General features: G+C 41.5%; 1 protein-coding gene across 5 annotated transcripts in view; it reads right to left on the bottom strand.

The window, feature by feature from the left end:
* The window catches only part of ROCK1 (Rho associated coiled-coil containing protein kinase 1), a 129,154-nt gene that overhangs the window by 62,914 nt on the left and 41,541 nt on the right, over positions 1-24,699 (bottom strand). For all 5 annotated transcript variants that reach the window (XM_084849731.1, XM_084849733.1, XM_084849732.1 and 2 more), the window contains exons 2-8: positions 16,826-16,907; positions 11,409-11,509; positions 7,467-7,604; positions 4,636-4,811; positions 2,623-2,707; positions 2,230-2,374; positions 1,195-1,333 (exon numbers count right to left, since the gene is read on the bottom strand). In XM_084849731.1, coding sequence (XP_084705857.1) covers positions 1,195-1,333; positions 2,230-2,374; positions 2,623-2,707; positions 4,636-4,811; positions 7,467-7,604; positions 11,409-11,509; positions 16,826-16,907 — 866 coding nt within the window. The remainder of the gene's footprint in view (positions 1-1,194; positions 1,334-2,229; positions 2,375-2,622; positions 2,708-4,635; positions 4,812-7,466; positions 7,605-11,408; positions 11,510-16,825; positions 16,908-24,699) is intronic.

The raw sequence follows: 24,699 nt of genomic DNA, 5'->3' as shown, positions 1-24,699 counted from the left end.
TGAAATAATTTAAATAGGAGATTGCCAGAGAGTGACTAACTGTTGCAAGACTACTTCTATCCAGGTAGAGTTGTGGTTGTTATAACATCCTAACCTGATAAAAGGCACTCTGAGCCACCAAGGCCACCTGTGCCTCTAGGGACAATGTTGGATCTAAGAGCACCCCCAAACTATAACCCTGCTCCTTTAGGAGCACCCCCTCCAGAACAGGTCGAATGTCACTTAACTGGACAAGTACCTCTGTCTTGTCTGGACTGAGTCTCAGTTTATTGGCCTCATCCAGTCCATTACCCTTCCCAAGCACTGATTCAGAATCTCACACCAATCAGTTTCGTGGGATGACTCCAGGTTCTAATATTATGAGAGGAGGAGAAAAATGTCTCCCTGTGTGCTTTCTCCACACCATGCATAGTTTTGTACATCTCTATCATGTCTTCCCTCACTCACCTTTTTTCTAAGCTAAACAGTCCCACACATTGTAACCTTTCCTCATAGTGAAGTTACTCCAGCCCCTTGATCATTTTAGTTGCCATTTTCTGCACTTTTCCCAACTCTTAAGGGCAATGAAATAGGGCTACTCATTTACACTAAATCTTACTGAATAAAATTTTAATGACTAAGGTTTGGAAAGAAGCACTTTTGTTCAGATTAGAATAACTGCATAGCTTAGATAATAATTGCCCTAAATTTTGGATAAAGAAGAGACTAGCAGCACGTACATACACGCGCACACAAAAACACGAATGAGATAACAGATTCAGAAACTTGCAAATTTTAAAATATTCAAGTCTGAAGCAATTTCTTAAACTGCAGGATAAAATTACATATTCTATTTTATTCCAATGCTTAGTAAGTAATCATCTAATTTAAGCATTTAAAAAGCCAATGTTGGGTGTTTAAGTAACCAGTCATTGCCATATGATTACTAGTCAACAAAATAATTTATTAGGAACCTAATTTCAAGACAACGATTAGCCCGAGGCCTCATTAGAAGCTCTCTTATACAGAGTGTTAGTATATCAACATCACCATGTTTTATTATCAGGGCAAGACATGACCTAATAGGAGTAAAGAGTTTATTAAAACTGGTATAAAATACATACACACTGGTTATCACTAGGTGATGAAATGTACCATGAAAAGCTCCCTAATGCAAACCCTACATTTTGATTTAGAACATGTACAATATTTTACCTGTCAGTTAAGAAGCCACAAATAAGATTTTTTGCATCTTTAGAAATATCATTATCATCTGGGAAGCTAAGAGAATTCTTATGATTCATAATTTTACTGTATGTTCCAACTAAAGAATCTGCATAAAAAGGTGTATCTCCTAAAATGAAAAGAGAGAGAGAAAACATCACACAACTGATAGCTAAAGTTAATAAAATGCGAAGAAGGAAGTAGAACACTGGATTGTGGAAGGCTGCAGTTTGTGTCAGAACTAGGGTAGAACCTGGAAGTGAGCAGAGGAATGCTGATTCTCATGCTATAATTTTAAGTGATAAACAGGATACTCCTGTTATCACACACATATCAAAACAAGAAAGTGGGAAGGAACCTTGGATTCTTAGTATTCCTGAGATACGAGAGCAGCTCATGTTCATCTGACAAGTATGTTGTTACAAGTCTAAATGAGGACGTAACATCCAAAGACACTAAAGCCACACCAGAACTTGGGGGGGGGGGGGGCGCACTGGTGACCCTCATCTTTACAGTTCCTCAGCACTGATCCTACATAAACTGTAGTTAGTTATCACTTTTAATACCTTGGAAGAGTCATCCAAGGAAACATGCAATTGCTTAGGAAAGATTAATTTAAACCACCACTAAAAAAGACCAAATGAAATAATCAGTGTTTTCCATAATCAGTGCAATCACTGAACTCAGTGGGACATACTTCCAAGTAAACCTTATTAGGACAAAGCTACACAGATTAGATTACATAATACATAACTAAAGTAATATGGTTAGTAATGAAACCAATTAAAAAAGAATGCATGCTCCCTAAAAATACCTCAGAAATCATGAGTAAACTTTACAGCTTAAATCAAGAATTTATCCTGCTGCTTTTTACTATGCTTACCATAATGAAGTAATACAACTCTGTACAAAACAAAGCAACAGCTATTTTATTATTTAGAAATAAAGTATTTTTATTCAACAGAAACTGCAGTTAATGTCATTTACAGAAATGATTCTGCATCAGATACAGATTCTGATACTCACCAACAAGCATTTCATACAAAAAGACACCAACTGACCACCAATCACATTCTCGTCCATAGTAACCATCACCACCTTGAGATTTTAATACTTCTGGGGATATATAGTCTGGTGTTCCGACAGCTGTATCACATCGTACCATACCTTCCTATAAAGAAAAGAGAGGAGTCATTTAAAAGAGTCACTCCTTGGGACTACCCAAGACTTTGAAAAGTATCTTGAAATAAAACACTTTCATAGATCTGTTTTGAAAAATGCGTCAAAATGAAAACTGAATTCCATTTAAATTCTTAATAATTTAAACAAACACTGTTATCCAAAGAACATTTCCCCAGGAAAATAAAGCTTTTTCAGAAGTACAAAGGTTAATACTAGATTTTTTAAAAGCATACCAACCTTATTCATCTTCATACAGGTACCAAAATCTGCTAGTTTTAAATGACCTGATTTATCTAGCAGCATATTATCAGGCTTTACATCTCTGAAAAGAATAAATCAAATTTTAAAAGAATAAATCAAATTTTATCAGACTAAAGGCGCAATCCTATGCATGTTTAGACAGAAAAAAATCCTACAGCTCCCAGCATGCTTTTTTCTGTCTAAATATGCATAGGATTACGACCTAAGTTTTATTTACACACACACATACACACACACACAGATATTATGCGCTAAGATATTATGTGGATTTTTAAGAAACAGCAGTTAGCAAACTGGGAGTCAACTTTTGGACCAAAACTGTCTTCACAGCCCTTCCCCTCCCTGAATTGTGGTTTAAGCATACCAACAAAGGATGCTGGCTTGCACCAGCTCAGAGTATTTGTCCACCTAGCCCAGCATTCTCTATAATTGGCAATGGCTCTCCAGGGTCTCAGGCAGGGTTGTTTCACATCATCTGCTACCTGAACCATTTAACAGTTCACTGGCACTATTATTTGCCATTAATGTGTGTACCAATGAGTTACATGACCACAGTTAAAGGGGAGAAGGGGGCAGGAATTTGCTCCAGGAAGAAGGGCTGTGGGGAGGGAGCATGCTTTCTCAGACCAGGCTCACTATTTGCTAAACATGGTTGGGAGACAGCCTGCATTATATCTGCCCAATGTGAAACAGCTGTCTCTGTATGTCTTCATACTTGGACACAGAGCTGACTGCGGAACTATTCTTCATTTTGCCACTGCTTTCTGACTCAACAGTAGTGAGATAGTGGATCTTAGCTTCACCCTACATACCAGGTGTTAACATTGCTTTGTATAAACAGGTGGAGCCTGCTAAATAATGAGGAGTCTAACTTCTGGTTTGAATTTAGTTCCAGTACTACCATCTGCCCTGTTAACAAAACACTAAACAGGATCTGTTTAGCTGCATTCTATGATCAGTGAAAGAACCTTAATGACATCTATAAGCCAGTTCATACATCAGAGCAGCAAATCGTGGGTTAATTTCTTAACCCACAATTTGCTGGGATGAACCAGGTCTATGTCTTTCTCTGCTGCAGTTGTGGACCAGCTGTCCTCTTACTTACCAGGAATGCTAAATCCATTGAAAGACCGACATATCCACCTTTAGTTAAATTACTCACATTTTCTCTTCCCCAAATAAACAAAGAGGGTCAATTCACATGACTGTATTTATGTAACAGGAATTTGTTTACAATGCTGTTCATGTTCCTCAAATTCATGGTGAAGTGGTCATCTAACTAATTCACCACAAGCTCAGATTTATGGCAGGGTTGTTAGAGCCAAGTTTACGAAAATATGAGCCTAATAACAATGGCTTGGATCCTAAGTATTGCAAGCAGAAAGTCATGCAAGGAGAATCTTCCATTCCCTGCTTCCCCTCCAGCCTCCCCCCCCCGCCCCGCCCAAGCCTCTCTCAAAAGTCAGTGGACCCTTCTGAACAGTATGGGATGGGGCATGGTAGACTGCTAGGGAAGGGAAGAATTGTCCCAAATCCAGAGTCACCTTTCACCTCAGCCCACACTGTTCAGGGAAGTCCCCTGACCCCTCAAAGAGGCTACTCAGGAGGCTGGAGCAGGAGGGGACAGCAAAGTCTCCTCTCATGAGCTTCCTTTAACTCACACTATTTAAGATTCAAGCCAGTCTGTGGTTATGTGTAAATTACTTCAACAAGTATTTCACCACAAGCACCTAGTCTCTTCAATGCCTAAATGGGTCATGTGGCCCTTAAAATTAATTTGAAAGTTTAGGGGCAATTCTCAAATGAAGCTTTATTTTCTATTTCAACCTTCTTGGGGGGAGGGTTATAATGAAGCAGCAAGCAATGATATTTACTATAATGTATATTTACTTACTATTACTACATTCCTATATTACTACTGATGGTCTTTTAATACATTCTGGTTAGAATACTGAGAGTCTCAGTTATTAAGAAAAATATAATATATACCTGTGAATAAAGCCCATGGAGTGAATCGCATCTAATGCAAGAACAACTTCTGCAGTATAAAATCTTGCCCATTTCTCGGGAACATCATAGTTGCTCATTAAATTCACCAGGTCTCCACCAGGCATGTATTCCATCACCATGTAAAGGTAACGGTCATCTTGGAATGCATAAAACAACTATAGAAGGAAACATACTAAAATCATTGCATGTTCCATTCATCATATTATTGTTTTGTTCTTTTTGAAACATAAAGCATAATTAATTCAATCAGAATTATTATTTCTTAATATTTAAAGACTAACACCATTATGAGGTAGTTTCAGCAGCACTATCTGTCTTACAAGTTCATTGCTCTTTGCAAGTGTATCAGTCAAAACGAAGAAAGATGAACCATTTATGTACAAATTAGCCTTCTTTATCTGAAAATATGTAAAATACCAACAAGCTGGGTAGAAACCTGACAAACATACCACCACCACATAATCAGCTCACTTCAGCGACGCACAGCTACCAACGTATTGTCTATGTTCAGACAATCATATCAGTCTGCATGCAGCGCATTTGGCTCTTCCCTTTATGGTGAGCTGTGGTTAAACCAGGAACTTTCTAATTAACCATGATTCTCCATTTCATCAGAACTGGGAAGCTATAGCTACCAGCTTCAAAACAGGCCAGGATCTTAAACTACAGTATGAAGCTGGTAAACAAGAAATTATGGTTAATTAAAGACACTGAAGCTTTGATTACATCTTGAATGGAGTGGCTGCTTGCATGGGCTCAAGCATCTGGCTTTAAATATTCAACACACCGAGTTCAAAACAAGTATATTTCCCTCAGTATCCCAGCCCCCCGCCTGAGTCTAAGGAGTGGGATCCCTTTGTCTTTCACTCCTGGAGCTGACTGGTCTTTCCCCTAACAAGGTCTATCCAGGTGTGCACCGAGATGTGTGGCCCTCCAGATACTGGAAGGCCACACATTCCCTGCCCCCTCTGCTGTATGTAGTTAGTTCTTTCTTGTGGAGCTTGTTCACATGTTTCTCCACAAGAAGCCAATCTCTGCCTAGTTGCCGGTGCCACCAGCCTTGACTAGCTAGGCTTGAAATCTTAAGGTATGGGACTTCCAGTAGCACGGAAGTGATTTATAAGTTTGTGTGGCTTGTTCCCACTAGCTACTGGGATATAGCCCAAGTCAGGATCAAACTGCTCAGGGAAAGAAAAGATCCTCCTTCCTTGTCCCCAGAAGTGGATGTATAGCTCATAATAGCCTGCAGAGAATGCAGCAAGTATCGCTCTGTTTCTTTCCCCCCCTTCTTGCATCTTCTTCTTCTGCCTCTTTGGATTGCTTTTCCTCTGCACTTCTTTTCTGCACTGTCTCTCTGTTCTACTTCTGCTCTTCCTCCCTCCCTCTATCTGTCCTCCTCTCTCTTATGCCTCCCTCCCCACTCTCTCTTCCTTCCTCTTATCCATATAATCTGTATCAAGCAGCCACCCCTCCCAGCCGCATCACCTTAAGGCAGCTGGACCAGACCCTTGATAGCTGCCTGCCTTATCGAATCAGGCTATCACTGCCCACAACTGCCTTAACTCTGCCCATTCCAACACCGTGGGAGCGTGTTAGGAGGCAGAGAGCCCCAGAGGCTCTCCACACTTTATAACTACTGTAGGGAAAAACTTCACAGTGCATAATTATCACAGTGTCTGTCATCCAAGTAAAAAGTGACTTTAACTAGTTATTTGCACCATAATGATGCAAACCTCAAAAATAAGTTTTCACTGAAGTTTTTATTTTCTTAGTCAATGTAATTTATACACACAATAAATTACAGGTGCCCAAACAGCAATATTCACTAAATCAGTGACCGTTTGAGTTGTTGTAAGTAGAATTTAGACAAAGAAAAGTCTTTCTCTAAGGGTCCATCCCCTCCAACTACTTCGTAAAGCTACTCAATCTGGCTGCTGTTGACTTTTCTTTTACCTACCACATCATTTAAAAATATCTCCAGCTTTGATAATATAAAAACTGTCTAATTTCTCTTTTTTTCTGTTTTCTACTTGCCCAGGAACCTGTGTGTTTCACCTAAGGACTGAGACAGTTCCAAGTAACAGATGGATTTTATAATTTTAAAAATGGGGGATCAACCATTGTTTATTTATTTCTTCATCCTAGCTGACCTAAGCTGAAACGATTACCATCACCTGGTTCAGCCTAATTTGAATGTCTGCGACCTCATCCCATAATTCATCCTAAGACTCTGATCATACAGGCACTGTGACATTCAACATCAACATGTGACATTCCCCCTCCCTGCCCCCCACTCTATCTCCCCACTCCAACCTACTTTTTGTAACATCTTCCCTGATGAAGAGATCTGAAGAGCTCAAAAGATTGCACATTTTCGTGACTTTATGAGACAAGACATTTTAAAATTATTCAATTTTTCATTTTTAGAATTCTTTCAAATTTGTACTGTAATACAAGCAATACAAACATACTTGAAAATGGATTTAATGTTGCTTAAATCTGTAAACTAGCATTCAATATTTATCATTTTTATTGATAAATGGATTAAATGGACTTTACTGATAAGCAGACAAATGGATCTAACTAAACAAATCTATTGGATATTATATACTTAAGGTGCAATCCTATGCATGTTTAGACAGAAAAAAAGTCCTACAACTCCCAGCATTCCTCAGCCAGCCATGCTGGCTGGGGAATGCTGGGAGTTGTAGGACATTTTTCTGTCTAAACATGCATAGGATCGCACCCTTATTCAATTATAATTGTTACCAACCTGCCAGCAGTAAATCCAAATAAACTAGTCAATATACCTGCACAACCCAAGGGCTATTTGCAAATGCCATGATGTCTCTTTCTTCCCAAAAGAATGCAGAATCCGATCTTTTTATCATCTCAAACTTGCTCAAAAGTTTCATAGCATAGACCTTTCGTGATGACTTGTGCCTTACCTTAAAAACAAAATACAAGTTTCTATTTATTAACATAAATAAACTTCTCACCACATCTACAGGGGTGCCAGATATGCTTTGTGCCAAGCAACATGCAATGCAGACAGTCTTTATCATGAACGGAAGGCCCTTCTGCAACACACAGAGACAGACAGCAGCCTTGTTCTTCTTTAGCCCCCTGTGTCAATTCATTTATTTGTGTGAAGAAATCCTGCATCACGGGCTTCTGGAAAGGAGCAAGGCTGCTGCAAACCTCTACATGAGGTACCGAACAATTTTGTGGCTAAGTGTTCTGAAATATGTTTGGCACAAGGTGTACCTGGCTGCCAAGGCAGGCAGGCAGTAGGGCGTTTATAAACATCCAATATAGATCCCTTCCCACATGTGCAGCTCATGGATTCTGCCCTAAATATTGCAATAATCTTTCTATATTTAGGATCCTACATTTAAGAACCTTACTGAGTTTTTCCATATTGGAAGAATAGTCATTTTACTTGCCTATTTTCTACAGCATATCTGTATTTCTCTCATTTTGTCAACTAGACTCAGTTTCTGGGCATGAAACTATAGGAGTTAAGGGAAACAAAGGAAATCAGAACAATGTGAGCAGAGATGCTTCTCTCCAGCAAAAAGCAACACTCCCAAATTTACAGCATTTGGAAAATCCCAATAATCATTAGGTTTTAAACTGTTTTCCTTGTTAGGGACAGGTTTTTAATTTTCCCTTTTTCTTGACCATGGTTTTAAAGGACAAATGGAGGGAGCAATCCTATGGCCTCTAGACAGCAGCTACACGGCCATAGGATACCTGGTTTTCCAGGAACCGACCTCCCTCCACTTCTATGCTGCTGAACAGCCTTGTCCTCCACGCTCATAAGAGGAGTGCGGAGCAGCTGAATAGGGATGTTTCGGGGGGCGTTCCAGGGCGGGGAGAACGGAAATGCCTGTACAACATATCCAATGTGTCGTACAGCAGCCTCCTCCCACACTCAGCCCTCCCGCGGCTAGATAGCTGCAATCGACTGCCTAGCCAAAAATGCAGGGCAGGAGAAGCGCAGAGGGAATGATCCCCTCTGTGCTTCTCCTGCCCTGCATTGGATAGGTGGTCGGCTCCGAATTCAGAGGCAGCCACCTATCTGAATAGGACTGCACCCTAAAATAAGTAAACACAAATCTTTGAGTAATGGATGTTGATGAATCTTATTATAGTTATACAATAACCATTCATCATTCAGAATCATACTGGGTTGTATGTTTTAGAATGGACACACCAATCCTATGTCCCTTACACGGTGTTTGGGGGAGATAGGATTTTTTGGTTTCCCAGGTCCGTGCTCACTGACAGCACTACGAGCTCATATCTCGGAAACCATGCTCCCTGCCCCCTCCCCCTCGTAGCCAGGGTGAAGAGAACCACGGCGGTTGCTCCTCTGTGCCTGTCCGTACTTGTAACATGGAAGATGGACAGGGCAAAAAGGGGGCTCTCCCAAGGGCAGGGAGGGGAGGAGACTGCAGAAGCTATTTTAGACAGCTTCCTATGCTGTCTCCCGCCCCCTCCCCAAAGCCATGCTTAGCGGCAAACTGCAGGGCAGCCAAGCACGGAAAGAATCCTCTCATTTGTGTTTCAGCCACCCTGCATTGGATAGGAAGTCACCTCCGACTTCAGAGGAAGTCAGAGGCAACTGTCTATCTCAATAGGATTGCGCCCTAACTGTATTTTATTCTTCCAATGCTAATAGAGCAGGGCCCCATTCCTGATTTATCTTCATGCAACTGTAAATTCTGTTTACATTAACATGTAGTCCATAAAACAATACACACTAAGTAGATAGCAATTTCTACTTAACTGACGTGGCTTACTCATGATTGCTACAAATACTGAAGACAGATTAAGATTTAGGGGATAGACCCTGCTTATAATTTCTTCTATCTAGGAATGAAGTTGGATGCGAAACTGTGCAGAGACTTTTCTGTTATGGCCCTATCCTTTGTAATCAAGTTATATGAGAAATCAACCATTAATAACCGAAGGTGTTTTGAAAATGTTTTGTTCTGCGAACATGCTATAGGTTAGCCTTTTTTATGAGTTCTGATGTTATATTGTTTGGTTTATATTCTTTTATTTATAAATATTATTGTACACATATGGTGAAATAAAAACTTTTAAATAAAAATAATCACTTTTCCTTCTATATTTATATTAAGAGTTATGATATCACCAGCTAAAATGTGTTCAAGTGGTTAACAATATTTTAAAAAGTAATAATAGTTGTGTGTATGGTATTTTAACTAACAGGAAAGTCATCAAAATACAAAATGAAACAGATATTTTCATTTATTAAAATGAAAATTTAAATATAGTAAAACAGGCAGCAGTTGTTCTGCCACTATATACATTTTTAAAATGAGACAAATCTTACTTGCTACATAATGTAACAATAAATTCTATTCACTTAGAGGCAACATAGTAATACTCATGCCTTAGAGTTCAATGGTAGGCTTACAAATACAATTCTAATTCAATTAATCAAGATACAGGGTTGAACTCATCCAATGTTATCAGAAATCTCATGACATCTGGAGCTCTTTAACAGAAAAACAGATTTGTAGGAAATCCAAGACTCAGACCTGCTGAATTCATGAAGTCCAAAAGAACTGTCAGCTTTTCATAGAGAATGAATAAAGGAATCACAGAATAGTAGGGTTGGAAGGGGCCTACAAGACCATCGAGTCCAACCCCCTGCTCAATGCAGGAATCCAAGTCAAAGCATCCCTGACAGATGGCTGTCCAGCTTCATCTTGAATGCCTCCAGTGTGGGAGAGCCCACTACCTTCCTAGGTAATTGGTTCCATTGTCATATTGCTCTGTCAGAAAGTTTTTCCTGATGTTCAGCCGGAATCTGGCTTCCTGTAACTTGCGCCCATTATTCTGGGTCCTGCACTCTGGCATGATCGAGAAGAGATCCTGGCCTTCTTCTCGGTGACAACCTTTCAAGTACTTGAAGAGTGCTATCATATCTCCCCTCAGTCTTCTCTTCTCAAGGCCAAACGTGCCCAGTTCTTTCAGACTCCCCCGATAGGGCTTTGTTTCCAGTCCCCTGATCATCTTCGTTGCCCTCCTCTGAACCCTCTCCAGTTTGTCTGCATCCTTCTTAAAGTGTGGTGCCCAGAACTGGACACAGTACTCCAGATGAGGACTAACCAGTGCTGAGTAGAGGGGAACTAGTACTTCACGGGATTTGGAAGCTATACTTCTATAGCTTTGCCCACCTCCTGTTTTTAGTCAATTTATATGCTGCCTTACCAGAACAGCTTGTGACTGCTTATAATGGGTTGGATTTAGAGTTACATGTACGTAACAGTACTGATGGAAGTGGACTTCCCAACCCTTCCTCCCCACAGCACTTCTCCTAGCCCTACAAAAAGGCTACAGAAGGTCGGGGAAACCCACTGAGCCTCTGCCTGATTTTCTGGGACCTTCCCCCTCAGCCCACTGTGCCACATCCACACCCCGTTCAGTAGAATCCCCCAACCCTCTGTGTAGCATTTTGCGGGCTGGGGGGGGGGGGGGCTGCCAGGGAGACAGGAAGGGAAGTTTGCTTCCATCAGTCCCTTTATGTACAAGTAACTCTTGATCCAACCCATTTTTTAAAGTGCTCCATATTCCATTTGGGCAGAAAGAAAATTGCTACAAAGCTTTGGTGCACACAGAAATGTTCCTTTCTCATTACAATAGCAGCAGCTTCTTCTTTTTTTAAACAGTTAAAAAAGCTAGTCCTATTCAGACAGAAAATAGCAACCTACCAATTGAACTTCCCCAAACGCTCCTCTGCCAATCACTTTCACCACTTCATAATCTTCAGCTTTCATACGGAGATCTCTTATTTTGTTTATTGTGTCTTTATCTGTGAGGAAAATATAAATAAAAAACTGTAGCACAAGGCATAATAAGCACACATACAATGTTTTTGAAATAAATTTTCATATACGAAAAACGTACTGAGTAAACATCTCATACTGAATAAACAGCAAATATTCCATTTGCTGGTAATTTCTTGCAACATCTGTTGCTTGTTAAATATTCAAATTGTTTAAAGACAAGAGTTTGCTCCTTTCCCAGCTCTTTTTCTGAGCTGTAAATATCTCCTTTGAATCTTGAATGGTTACTTTCATTACCATGGCAACATACAAATGTCAAACACACAATACTTCATTGCAAAAACAAGTCAGAAGAGGTGTAATTTTAGTGTGATACTTAAATATTTGAAACGACTCATTAGAACAGACAATTTGCACTCATCACTATATACTCAAATACAATACTCTACAAAAGACTCATTACTAATTTAAGCAGTACATTTAGGGTTTAAAGACTATAAATAAAATGAGATTCCACTGGTTAGCCTTTTTACTTTTTTCATATTTTTAAAAATATTTTACCATGAAAATATAAGCAAGTCACCCTGCATTTTTAAAATAAAACTATCAGCCAATAAACTACAGTAATTTAAATTCCCAGTTGTCAGATATTCTAACTCCAAATTTGGTAACGTGCTATTTTAATCTACATGGGTCAACACTGGCATGAGATTATACAAAAAAGCTTCACATCTCAATTCTTGTGGTTGTAGAATGCAACTAATGAATAGCTTTTTCTAATGAAAAGTTCAAAGGAATAATATTTACATGCTAGAATTCTGAACTAATGGGATCATTAGAAAGAATTCTTTAGACAGAATGTGTCTCTCCTACAACTCCCACTACTGTAAATTATCAGTGTAATTTTATGTGGAGACAAGTGACATTGTGCCACTTCGGAACATAGCAAGAAAGAAGTCAGGTAAGTTTATCGGGTCTCAGTGAATACAAAGCGATGTCTGAACAGGAGGAACAGAAGTCAGACCTGGCTCTATAATGAACTACACTGGGACTAACAGCTTAGGCAGTGGACATGGGGGAAACTCAAAGAGAGGCGAACTCGCTGGGGTACCATGCATCCCCATTTCTGGCTTTCCAGTCAGCCTCTCGGCTCCCCAACTACCTTGCCTCCTCAGTTTCAAATTTCATGTGTGCAATGCTTCCCTCCTATTGGCTTGGTGGAAAAAGAAAATTGGGGTGGTGGGAAGAGGACAGAGGAGAAAACAATACATCATGAGGGAGCAGTAGCAGGGCTTCTGCCTCTCACTACCTGCTTGCTAGTTCCACTTGTGTTACTAGGCAGAAGAAGGGGCACTGAACCCCCTAATATTTTCTTCAAAGCCCCAGTGTTATGCTGGTGGTGCCCCCACCCCTGCCACTACAAAGCCAGGAAGTTGGCATCTGAAAGATCTTCTGCTGGTAACCAGCAGGCATATTGCGCATAAGCAGACTCTTCCAGTGGCTAGGTCTGCACTGCTGTCCTTGCCAATACAGAGCTATGCATTCCAAATGTGAATTTAGTCTAAGTAACTGGTTGAGTTTTTCTGCAACTACTCAGGCTTCTCTATAAGAGCAGGAGTACAAAAACTCTATGTTTTGGAGAGAGCAATCCTATGGCCCTAGACAACATCGGGTGCGGGCATAGGATAGTTTGGATTCCTGGATCCGAGGTTGGAGACAGTGCTCTGACCTTGGACCCAGGAGTTTGAACTCTCCATGTCCTTCCCCTCAGAGCCAGTACAGAGAGAATCGTGCCGGCTGCCTCTCCAAGGTCGCAAAAGCAACCTCAGAGAGGACGGAAAGAGGGCAGTTCTGTGGGTAGGGAAGGGATTGAGGAGGCTGGCTTACAAAGAATCCCCAGCTAGACAGGCAAAAAGCCCATCTAGCAGAAATGCAGAGCAGGAGGACAGGGAGGTGAAAATCACTGCAATGCTCCTCCCGCTCTGCATAGGCTGCCCATCAGCCTCTGAACTCGGAGGCTGACAGGCATCCCAATAGGATTGCACCCTAAAGGATTTTTCTCCTGGAAATTAGCTGCTGAACTGCCACCTTCCGTTTCTGCAAAGGAGACCTGCATGCAACTGTCCCAGTCGCTCCCTTTCTTTTCCTTAGCACATGTTCTACATGAGCTCCAAAGCAATCTTCTCAGAGGAAAGGAAGAGCGTGGGGATCTCCTTTACAGCATGCTCAGCTAGCTAAAACTGAGTGTGCTTTTTAAAAGGGTCCCTCTTTCCTGGTAAGCTTGGAGAAGCTGGGGGAAGTGGGGGTGTTTAGGGGGAATGCCTGCATCATTTTGGTTCTGGTTCTTCGAGGAAGTGTCATGCCTTCCTCGGACTCCTCTGAGGGTAAAGGGGAATGGCAGGCTCCAGACCCAGGGGAGGGACCAGCACAGAAGGAGCCCAAGCACCCTCACCTCCCGTGGATATTCCATGGCCGTCTGCAACCCCCCCAGGGGATTTGGAGGGTCAGATGCCACCAACTTCCACAGAACAAAAGCAGCTGCATGTAAGGGAGCAGTGGAGGTGAGCCTCTGTCTATTTAAGACAGAGAGGCTCTCAGGGGCAGGAGGACTGATTGAATGCAGCTGCCTCATGTTGTGGCCATTAAAAGCAGAAGGCAGGCTGCGGCAAGGCTGCTGGAGAACAATATTGTACCACATGTCGGAGCTCAGACTTGATCTTGGACCTGACCCACTGCCTTGCTCGTGTTCCCTTGTGTGTTTTGGACCTCGTACTGAACAACGGACTTCTCTTTGCCACATTGCTTTGGATTCGGCTGCCCTTTTCCACTCCCAGCCTTGGACAGGTTTACGACCCTGTTATCAGCCAGTGATTTATCGCCACCAGCCATGGTCAGCTGGCAGGAGCTGACAGGAAAAAGGGTGTGTGATTGTATGTGTTTATTTTGGGGAATGGGGAATGTCTAGTTTTGGGGGGCATTTTGCCTGTGTGCCTGGGTTTCAGGGGGCAGTTTTTCCAGCTTGCCTGTTTAGGGGGGCAGTTTTGCCCACCTTGTTTTTTTGGGGAGTAGCAGTCTTCCCTGCCTGCCTGCCTGCCTGGGTTGGGGGGGGGGCAGCAGTTTTGCCTGCCTACCTGCTTGGTTCTTTGGGTAGGGCAGTTTTGCCTGCCTATCTGCCTGGGTTTGGGGAGGGCAGTTCTGCCAGCCTGTCTGCTTCGTTTGGGGGGGGGGGGGTCAGTAGTTTTGTCTGTTTCCTTTTTGTTTGTTTGGGAAGGTATTTTTGCTTTCTGTTGGGGGGAGCAGTTTTGCCTGTTTGCTTTTGGGGGGTTCTAATCAGTATTTTTCTTTCTGTTAAAGTTGACACCTTGTGCTTTGTGGGGGCAAATATGTGGCTTGGCATTTTGGGCTCAAACACAACCTCTGCCTTCCGGTCAGTTTCTTGTGGAAGTTACTTGCTCTTTGTGACTAAGAAGGCCCCGATGGCAGCCATTTTGTGACTATGAACTTCAAGAAGACCATGAACATATAAGGTTACCAAGTTTGTTATAGAAAAGCTCCCATGCTTCTGTATTTCAGGATCATAGTCACTCTCAGAAGATCATGTTGGGACAATCTGGCAACTTATGCACAAGTCCACCAGGATACTTTAGTTTATACTCACTATAGTTTTGGATCACAAACATTATTTCGCTATTTATTACTTAAGAGCCTTTAAATATATGGCACATTAAGTCTTGTTACCTATCTGAGTATACTGATATGCACCACTTTAATAAACATCAAACTACATAGCTATACTTAAGTTTTTATAATTGGGATTCATGAAAATGGAAAAGGATTTGGTTACTCCTAACTATTGACCTATAAAGGTTCTGAAATGGAGTATGAACCGTTAACTTAATTCATCTCCAAGACTATTTTCTTTGTAGGAGAAGCCATTTTGTGGGAGTGGCCAAAGCAACAGGACCTTGAAATGGAACAATAAATCAAGTCACCATAAGGATAAGTACTTCACAGACTAAAATGCTGCTTCTCATTGTGCACACAGCACCACCATTTGCCTCCCTCTTCACTTCTTTATTGTTTTCCTGGGCTTTCTCTAAGATGCTCAGAGCATCTGGTTGTCTGATATAACCCTCACAACAACTCTGTGAGATAGGTTAGGTTGAGAGATAGTGACAGTGATAGTGAGAAAATGCTCTGCCCCTGGCAAGTGCAAATATCTCCAAATACCAAATTTGCTACACCCACCCACATAAAAATCCTTAAAAAAAACTGCTGTAGTATTCTCGTGTCAACATAGCATAAGCATTGGGGGGTGGGAGGAAGGGGGTACTGTTCGTGTTAGTGGGTGGTTTATCTGCCCAGCTGGGTGATATTCAGCCTGTTCTGGACAGGGTTGCACTCCCACTAAAGGATCAGGTTCATGGTTTGGGGGTGTTCTTGGACCCAGAACTGTCACTTGAGGCACAGGTGAACTCAGTGGCACGGAGCACTTTTTATCAGCTTAGGCTGGTATACCAACTATGCTCTTATCTGGACAGAGATACCCTACTTATAGTTATCCAAGCTCTGATAACCTCTCGTCTGGATTACTGCAATGTGTTATACGTGGGGCTGCCTTTGAAAACGGTCTGGAAACTTCAGCTAGTCCAAAATAGGGCAGCAAGATTGTTAACAGGGACTAGCCAATGAGATCATATTATGCCAGTACTTTTCCAGCTGCACTGGCTGCCGGTCCATTTCCAGGCCCGATTCAAAGTGCTGGTATTAACATTCAAAGCCCTTAATGACTTGGGGCCAGGTTATATGAAGGATTGCCTCCTCCCATATGTGTCTGCTCAGACCCTAAGATCATCCTCATCAGTCCTTCTCCAAGAGCCCCCGCCAAAGGAAGTGAGGCTGGTGACTACCAGGAAGAGGGACTTTTCTGCTGTGGCACCCCAGCTGTGCAATGAGCTCCCTAGAGAGGTTCACCTGGCACCTATGTTGTACTGCTTCAGGTGCCAGGTGAAGACCTTTGTATTCTCCCAGTATTTTAGCTTTCTAGTCTTTTAGCTTTGGTGTTTTAAATCTGATTTAAATCTCTGCATTGCTGCTAGGTTTTATTCTGGTTGTACTGTTATATTGTGGTTTTAAGCATTTATATTTATATTGTTTTATGCTGCGCTTTGTTTTAATTTTTGTGAACCACCCAGAGAGCTTTGGCTACTGGGAGATATAGAAATGAATGAATGAATGAACGAACGAACGAACGGAAGGAGTAACATGCTGGAACATCATCATCAACATCAGAAATACAGCAAACTATATATTTACATATATTCACTCACATACATACTTACATTTGTTTAAAAAGGTGTCTATGTTTTTATTTTTCCTTAAGGCAGGAAAATCCAAATCATACACCAACGCATCTAATCCATCCTGAGGAATAAAAGTGATAGATTTCTTTAGAACACAATTCATATGTATTGCCTGTATACAACTTCTTTTCTCAAGTTTTAACTAATTAAAGGATTTTTAAATTGAAGTCTACAAATTTAGGCGTACAAAAAACGGTGCCCCTCAAGACACAGTATACATTATACTTCTTTATTTACACTGTGGATCTGCTCTGACATTCCAAACAAGCAACAATGCATCCAATGTGATTGTTCTTACATTAGTAGGGACATGGATGTAATTGCAAAATTCACAGTTTTATTACCAGAAAGCAAGTACATGTACAGCAAAGAGTCTTGTCTGCAGTGTCTCCTGCAATATTTACTTAAACACTAAACTAATGAAGCAACCAATCCAAAGGTGACATTCCATATGACCACAATGCAAGCCTATCTATGACAGTGGTTCGATCACTGCAAGAGAGGACATGGCAAATCCATGGCTTGTATATATAGGCTATGTAAACCAAAGCAAGGGGTTGTATGCTACAAATTGGTAAATAACAACTATAGTGCCCTTTTAAGTGGTGATACTAGCATTGCTGCAACAAAATACATTTACCACAAAAAAGTTCAAGTCAATATAATAACATCTATGAGCCAAAGCAGTGCAGCATCCTGCATTTTAAAATGCTAAATACATTTTGACCTTGACCAGTGTCCTCAGCAACCTTAGCTATAAATTTTCAGTATACAGTATTTCTACTCTACAGACAGAGTACACTCTACTCTACAGTAACAGAGCAAACATGAAGCTTGTCTAGCCTCAATACATACCATCACAGTGGGGTGGATAAAAGTCAGTTTTAAAAAATTTAAAATCAGATTTTAAAAAATTCTCAGCTATAAAAAGTTTCTCTTCTAAAAATAGTCTGGCTTAAACTGAAATCTAAACAGCCAACATATCCAGCACAGTCCTCTGTATGTTTACTTGGAAGTAAGTGAAATCCCACTGTGTTCAGTGGTGCTTTCTCCTAGTTAAGTGTGTATAGGAGAGCTGGTGGGCCGCCAATTAACATGGATATGGGTAGGGGGAGGTTGGCATTCAGGGTGGGACTGGCCAGATAAGGGGAACTTGGGTTAGATGGTTGACATCTATCCCATTCTGATTCTTCCCCCAACGAGAGGCTAAGTGGTTGTCTTACCAGTCTTCCCCCAGGGCTTCTGGTGCTGTTATTGAATGCCAAGTGAATTTATAATAAAATATCCCTCATCCATGACATGATTGTGAAATAGGAGGCTGATCTGGTATGCATAACTGTGACATTGGTGGGGGAGTTGGCGGGAGTTAAGACTTTCCCAGTTATGTCTTCCTGGTTACTCAGATCAGCACCAGACGAAGAAAATTTCCTTTGGCCATGTCAGACAGAATTGTGAACCATACCTGTCTCAGCCACCACGGTGTGATCAACAAGACAGTTGGTCTTCTCTTCTTCAGTCTTCACAATCGCTTTCGGTAGCAGAGGAAATGGAGGAATGCGATACAATAATGCTCTGCTCCAATGAAGGAGAGAGGTTTCTCCCAACGACAAGTGACCTACTCCCACTCTTGAGCAAAACACCATGCAAACCGCATTTGATAGATTTGCAAGCAAGTCCACAGATGGCCAGCCCCAACGTTGAAATAGGAGACGTAAGATGAGTGGAGACATTTCCCATTTGTGGGACGCGTGGTAAGTTCAACTGAGGGAGTCTGCCAAAGTGTTGTTTACTCCTGCAATATGAATCATTGCCAGCGTAGTCATTCTGAATCTCTTAGCTATGATGAATTCGTTCAAGAGTCTTAGATCCAAGACTGGATGAAGTCCTCCATCCATTTTGGGAACTGTAAAGTATCAGGAGAAAAAAATCCTGTCTTTCTGGGTGAGGGAGACATGTTGAATGGCTCCTTTCCGAAGAAACAACTCTGTCTTGAGATGCGGCAGCAACGTATTTTATATTGTCTTATGCTGCGCTTTGTGGTTTTAATTTTTGTGAACTGCCCAGAGTGCTTTGGCTATTAGGTGGTATAGAAATGAATAAATAAATGTAACAGCTCTGACAACAACGTCACTCGGACAATTCTGACCGGAGGGAGGACATCGAATTCAATCTTGTATCCTTGGCAGACAATAGCCAGCACCCAAGAATCCAATGTTATCTCATGCCAAGCTGGGAGAAAGAAAGAAAGAAAGAAAGAAAGAAAGAAAGAAAGAAAGAAAGAAAGAAAGGCGGTTGCCAAAAGTCAGGGTAGTCAGAGGTGGGATGACACTGAAAAGCTCCAAGTCAAGGACCCATTTAGAAGAGGTGTCAGCTTTTGTACAGGATTGATGAAATTTGGAGGAAGAGTACTGTTTCCTCTGTTGCTGCTGATGTGGTTGGTACTGTAGGGCACGATCTACAGGTTGCCTTTGAAAATACAGTTTGTATCTAAACCAACGCCGTGGTCTATAAGACTGTTGCTGTTGCGGTTGTCCAATGCCCACCTTTTTTGCTGTTGATCTTGCTTTTTGAACAGAGTCCATCTGATCATCTATTTTAGAATTAAATAATCCCTCTCTATCAAAAGGTAAGTCTCCAATCCTAGACTGCACCTCTGGTGTTAGTCCAGCTGAATGAAGCCATGCATGACATCGTAATGGTACGGAGCCTACCATGGATTTCACACTACAATCCGCCTGATGACAGGCAGTATTGATTTGTTGATGAGAAAGTTTAACTGCTTCTGCCTGAAACTGGCTAGCTCTCTCTGGTCTTCCAGAAGGTAAGTACACAAGGAGTCCATCTTTTCCCACAAAAATAATTGATAACACAACATCATGGCTTGATAGTTCGCAACACGAAGTCCTAAAGCCATGAAAGAGTAAAGCCTACGTCCCATAAAGTCAAGTCTGCGTCCCTCTTTATCAACTGGAGATTCATGGGATTTCTGGGACCGACCATGAGCCAATTTGACTATTATTGAATTAGGATGAGAAAAAACAAATGCGGCATCTTTTCTTGAACTTTATACATCGACTCCAGATGCTTCGAGGTGGGAGCCATTGAAGATGGAGTATTCCATGTCTGCTTCAGAGTCTGGAGGAGAGTAGGAAGAAAAGGAATCACTACTGATACTGACTCCATCTGTATACAAGGCATCAAACACTGGATCCTGTATGTATTCTGTTGGTTGCTGCACATCTGTTCCCAGAGACTGCACCATCCATAGCACCTGCTCCAAAAAATGACCCACATCTTCGGAAGGAGAGGCTTTGTCTCCAATAACCACAACTTCATCTAGGGATGAAACTGACAGAGTGACTGAGGAAAAGGACGAGGAATTGGACTGATAATCTTCCACAGAATCCTGAGAGAGCTCTATCTGATTTATTATCTTTACTTGCTCTTGCACAGGAGGGGATGGTAAAGGACGATCAGGAGGAGCTTGATTCACATAGCCTCGAGGTTTACCCAAAGATGACGAATGCAGAGGCACTGGAGGTGGTGGTAGAAACACATCCTGATCCAGTGGAGGTGAGATCAAAGCCGAAGGACAAGTTCTGTACTGAGCAGAAGTCGCTCCTAAGTACCTGGTTCAATCATAGTATAGATCATAATCTCTATGCAGTTGCCAATCATCACATTAGTAAAATGTCAAGGTGGCATAGACCAGCCTGAGATTCGATCCCAATCGTGATGGGGAGCGTGAGGTCAATCAGAATAATCCTTTTCATGGCATCTCAGTGGTGATCGATACCGAGAGACAGAGTCCCTAGGAATGGCAGATGACTGTGGCCTTCTGTACTGAGGTGACTGTGATTCTCAATCTCGGAGGTTTGCTGATGGAGATCGCGAGCATCGATCCCAAGGACTGGAATCAGACAAGTGTCAAATGGGAGAAAAATCCCTGATCTCGCCTTCAGAGGCCATAGACAGAGGGTCCGATGGTGCAGGGGCTGTTGGTACCGATGACAGCATCGAAATCAGTGACTTTAGAGGAGGAAGGATCTCTAACCCCGAAACTCTCGATGTAGTCTTTTTAACCTCCTTTTTCTTCTTTTTCTTCAGTATAGCCTCTGATATAGGCTTAGTGCGCTTCGCCTTTTTAGAAATCTTTTTGGCCACAGACAATGCCAGAGACCAACCTGGCACTGGAGGGTCTGTTCGCCCCACCTCTGATGTTGATTGAGGGAGTGAAACTAAGGTAGGCTGTGGCATCTTGCTATGCCTTGGAGCACCCGATTAAGGTTGAGATTTATGAGTGTCCACTGCTTCCAACGCCCTTTTCCACAAGATTGCTTTCAATCTGTCTGAGTGATTTTTATGGGCTTGTTTTGAGAAGGACTGGCAATCTCTACAGCATGAGCATGTCTGAGGCAGAGGAGGCATGAAGAGTGTCCATCAGAAGGAAGCAGTTTACTGCCACAGCGGACACACTTTCTGAAGGAGGCCTTTAATGCCATATGCTGATAAAAATGTTAAAAAGAACAAGCACAACTAAACTAAGTAATATATATATATATTACTGCTTGTGACTGATACACACACACACATATATATACACACACACACATATATATATATACACACACACACACACACACACACACAGATACAAGCAGAAAACAAGCAACAAGGATGACCTCAGCACTAACTCTGAGCACAGAAAAAATGCAGACAAAGTTCCCAAAGAGGCAGCTGTGACAGCGGTCGAAAAGGAACTGAGGAGACAGGCAGGAACCCACTTGGACATGCGCAGTGGGATGGTGGGGGAGGGTTCCCACCAAAAACATTTCTCAGCTATAGAAGTTTCCTGAATAGAGGCTCCACACAGGTGCTTCTGTGTGATTCACAGAGACCACAGTGAAGAACCACAAGAATTCAATGAACGTTTTCAAACAATTCATTGCCAAATGAAGAACCAACAAAAATCTTCTGCTAGATCCAAGGCAGTGAGTCTCTTAGTGAGATCCATTAGGAATGGAGAACCTGATGCTGGTTCAGGATGCTTAAATAAATGTATAGAAAATATTTAATGTAATTATAGATTCACAGACTTATCACTCCATCTAGAAACAGCTGGCAGGTTGATCCATAGAGATATCCATAGACAGACACCACAACGGCGGTCCAGTGATTAAACAAAATAGGACATTCCAATTCCCTATTCCATTCCTGCTATAAACCACATGTATCATATTTGTTCACTGATAATAAGTATTTATAAACATGAATTGTAGGTCGATATATCTGGTCAGCTTCAATTAGTATTTCCAATAATGAAAGAGACTCTGAAGCAGTAAAAGCAGCAGGACTGAATCTAGATACTAACAGATGTTTCAATTGCAAATACTACCATTCCGCTATAGCAGGCAAACCAAATATATCTTGCAAAGTTGAAAACAGCAAAAGCTCATCAGCAGCAGCCACTAATTGACTCAGTGTAAAGATCCTTTTATCTATCCAGGTCCGCCATAAAAACATTTTCTTTCCAATTCTTAGATCTGACTTTCCCCATTAAGTCAATTTGGCATGGACAAACGGGTCAAACTGTAACTGGCATGAGATTATGCACCACACAACTCTGACTGCCAAGATTGTGGGAGGAGCTCTATCTGCCAAGAACTTAATGCCATCTATTTAAAGAGAGACTCCAGACAAGAAGATTCCAACACTGATCAAGGTGGAAAATCAAATCTGAGTGGGAAAGACCAAAGTTTAGTACAGATCAGCAAATAAGCCTGATGGTATGTAGCTAAATCTGGAAAACCGAACCCACCTTCGTTAACTGGAAGTTGCATCCTTTTCAAAGATATTCTTGGTGTAAAGGAACCCCAAAAGGATTTACGAAACAAAGCATTAAGTCTTTGGAAATATTTACCAGGTATAGGGATCCCACGTATAACATAAATAATTTGAGGTAGAGTATTCATCTTAAGTGTATTAACCTTACCCCATAAACTCAATATTAAAGATGCCCATCTATCTATATCTCATGATATATCATTAATCAACTTGTTTAAATTTAAACTAATCATTTGAGATATATCTCTAGGGATAATTATTCCCAAGTAGGTAATAGACTCTGGGCACTGTCGAAATTGCCAATTGGCTAATATACTAGAGTATACCCTATCTCCAACTGGCATTATTTCCAACTTTGATCAATTAATTAAATAGCCAGACAATTCACCAAAAGTATTAAATCAATTTCATCAAAGCTGGAACAGACAACTGGAGTTTCAAGATAAACAACAAAAGATCATCAGCATAAAGGCTAATTTTAAATTCTAAACCAAAATGGACAAATCCATGAATACTACCATTTTGTCTAATAGCACACACCAGGAGTTCCAAACGTAAGTTGAATATCAATGGGGAAAGTGGACAACCTTGTCTGGTGCCCCGCCCAAATAAAAAAAAGCCAAAAATAAACCATTAGTCATTACTTTTGCTTTTGGAGCCGAGTATAAAAGGTTCAACTTTTGATGTAGCAGTTGCCAGAGATACTTGCCTTTTTTTTTTTTTTTTGGCAAGGCCTCCAAAAGATATTAGTACTAAGTGTGCTCCTTTTAAACCATTATTGAAAGAAGTATTAATAACTGAGTTGCTCACCAGCCAAACACCTTATTGTCACACCCTGATCTCCTCCCAACACTTTGTCTACAGATGAAGCCCAATTAACAGGATCCATTTCACATACCTTCATCTGCCAATCAGAATGATAATTTTATTTATTTATTTAACACATTTCTTGGCCGCCTTTCAGGGCAGAAGCCCTCCCAAGGTGGTTTACACCAGTAAAATACAGAAAAACAGTTGAAATATTAAAAGTGATAAAAACATAAAAACAATAAAAGCAACAATAAAACCACCACCACAACTACGGCAGTAACAGCGACAATAGATGCACTTAGGTGGAACGAGGGGGAGGGCCTTTTCAGCCTAGGCTCTGGAACTCCCTTCTCAGGGAGAGCCATTTACCTCTAAGTCTACATCATACCAGTATAGATTTAAACTTTGAATGAAATGGACTGAAGTGGAGCATAGATGATAGATCTTTGCATTCAGTCTTCCTTGCAGTGACTCTTTATATTTGTGATTTGGCCTCATTTTCCAAAGGTAGATAATCATTGCAATGAATACATAGGGCTTGGACGGAGAGATTGCTTACATGCTTCGAGTGGTCATCTGTGAGCTCATACATATGGGTTATGTAGGTGCACAGAAAACAGTTTTAGATTTATCTCCTCTGTGCATGCTTTTGGGTCCTGTTCTGTTGAGGCAAGATATTTCAGAAAAGCCTTCTACTTGGCAGCGTATGAGGCTCAGGTGGAAGGTCTGAGCGAAGAAGTCATTATTTCCAGGACCTAGTCAGAAAATTGGTTAAGCTGCCCACTCTCCATGCAGTAAGACATAGAGTCTCCAGGTCAGGGTGCCTGATCTCCCAGTTGCTTATTGTGAGGAGATCCAGGAAATGAGGGAGACAAAGTGTGGTTGGAGAGAAAGAAAAGTGTCACAAACCATGCTTGCCTCAGCCACCATGGGGTAATCAAGATGCAGCGAGCCACATTGTCCTTATCTTGTTCACCGCTCATGTGACTACAGGGAAAGGGGGGGACATTCAAGTTAGAGTGGCTCCACAGTGAAGAAGAAAAGCATCTCCCAGAGAGTCCGGGTCGTGACCAGCTCTGCTGCAGAAAGACTGGCACTGGGAAACAGGATACGAGTCTGGGGGTCCATTTCTGGTTTGAAGATTTGCAGGAACCATGACTGGAGCAGTCTATGGAGGCATGCTAACAGAGTCATTGAGG

The sequence above is a fragment of the Heloderma suspectum genome, chromosome 4 (genome assembly GCF_057233095.1).
Source record: "Heloderma suspectum isolate Gila_16-S chromosome 4, 16-S_ref, whole genome shotgun sequence".
NCBI lineage: Eukaryota > Metazoa > Chordata > Lepidosauria > Squamata > Helodermatidae > Heloderma > Heloderma suspectum.
This window is presented reverse-complemented; position numbering and strand designations above follow the sequence as displayed.